General features: G+C 43.2%; 1 protein-coding gene across 1 annotated transcript in view; it reads left to right on the forward strand.

Moving 5' to 3' along the window:
• LOC102239385 (putative methyl-CpG-binding domain protein 3-like 3) overlaps positions 1 to 678 on the forward strand; it is a 28610-nt gene continuing 27932 nt past the window's right edge. The window contains exon 1 of the mRNA XM_005886217.2: positions 1 to 53. Coding sequence (XP_005886279.2) covers positions 9 to 53 — 45 coding nt within the window. The 5' untranslated portion in view covers positions 1 to 8. The remainder of the gene's footprint in view (positions 54 to 678) is intronic.

The raw sequence follows: 678 nt of genomic DNA on the forward strand, positions 1-678 counted from the left end.
CAGCAGCCATGGGGGAGCCTGGATCAATCATGAAGACAAACCAGCCTTCTCTGGTGAGTACAGATTCCCTATCAGCAGCCAGACTATCCATTGTATATTTTTCCTTTTGTGAAACATCGGGAAATTAGTAGACTATTTCTCTTAAATCAAGAAAGTGTCTTCCTAAACGCCATTTTTTAGGTGTTAATGTTTGTTAAGTAATGTTCAAAGTCTTGTACTTTTTTGTACATAAAGATCCCTTGGGTTAATAGGCCTGATGTTTTTGTTTAGTCTTGGCTTTGTGTTTTATTGGTCGGTGGTTTTTTTTCTTGAAACAGAGAGCGGAGAGTGAGATCAGTTGGTTGCCTCCCGTCGCAGGGATTGAACCCATAACCGAGATATTGTCATGACCGGGAATGGAACCCACAAACTTTGGTGTATAGGACCATGCTCCAGAACTGGGCCACATCAGCCAGGGTGATATTGCTTTGTGTATTTTGTTGTTATTTTTAAATATATATATACTTGTAATGATTTCAGAGAGGAAGGGAGAGGGAGAGAGAAAAACCTCAATGAGGAGAGAGAGGGTCATTGATCAGCTGCCTCCTGCACACCACACACTGGGAATGGGCCCACAACCCAGGCATATGCCCTGGCCAGGAATCAAACCATGACCTCCTGGTTCATAGGTCTACGCTC

Source organism: Myotis brandtii, unplaced genomic scaffold (genome assembly GCF_000412655.1).
Source record: "Myotis brandtii unplaced genomic scaffold, ASM41265v1 scaffold964, whole genome shotgun sequence".
Taxonomy (NCBI): Eukaryota; Metazoa; Chordata; class Mammalia; order Chiroptera; family Vespertilionidae; genus Myotis; species Myotis brandtii.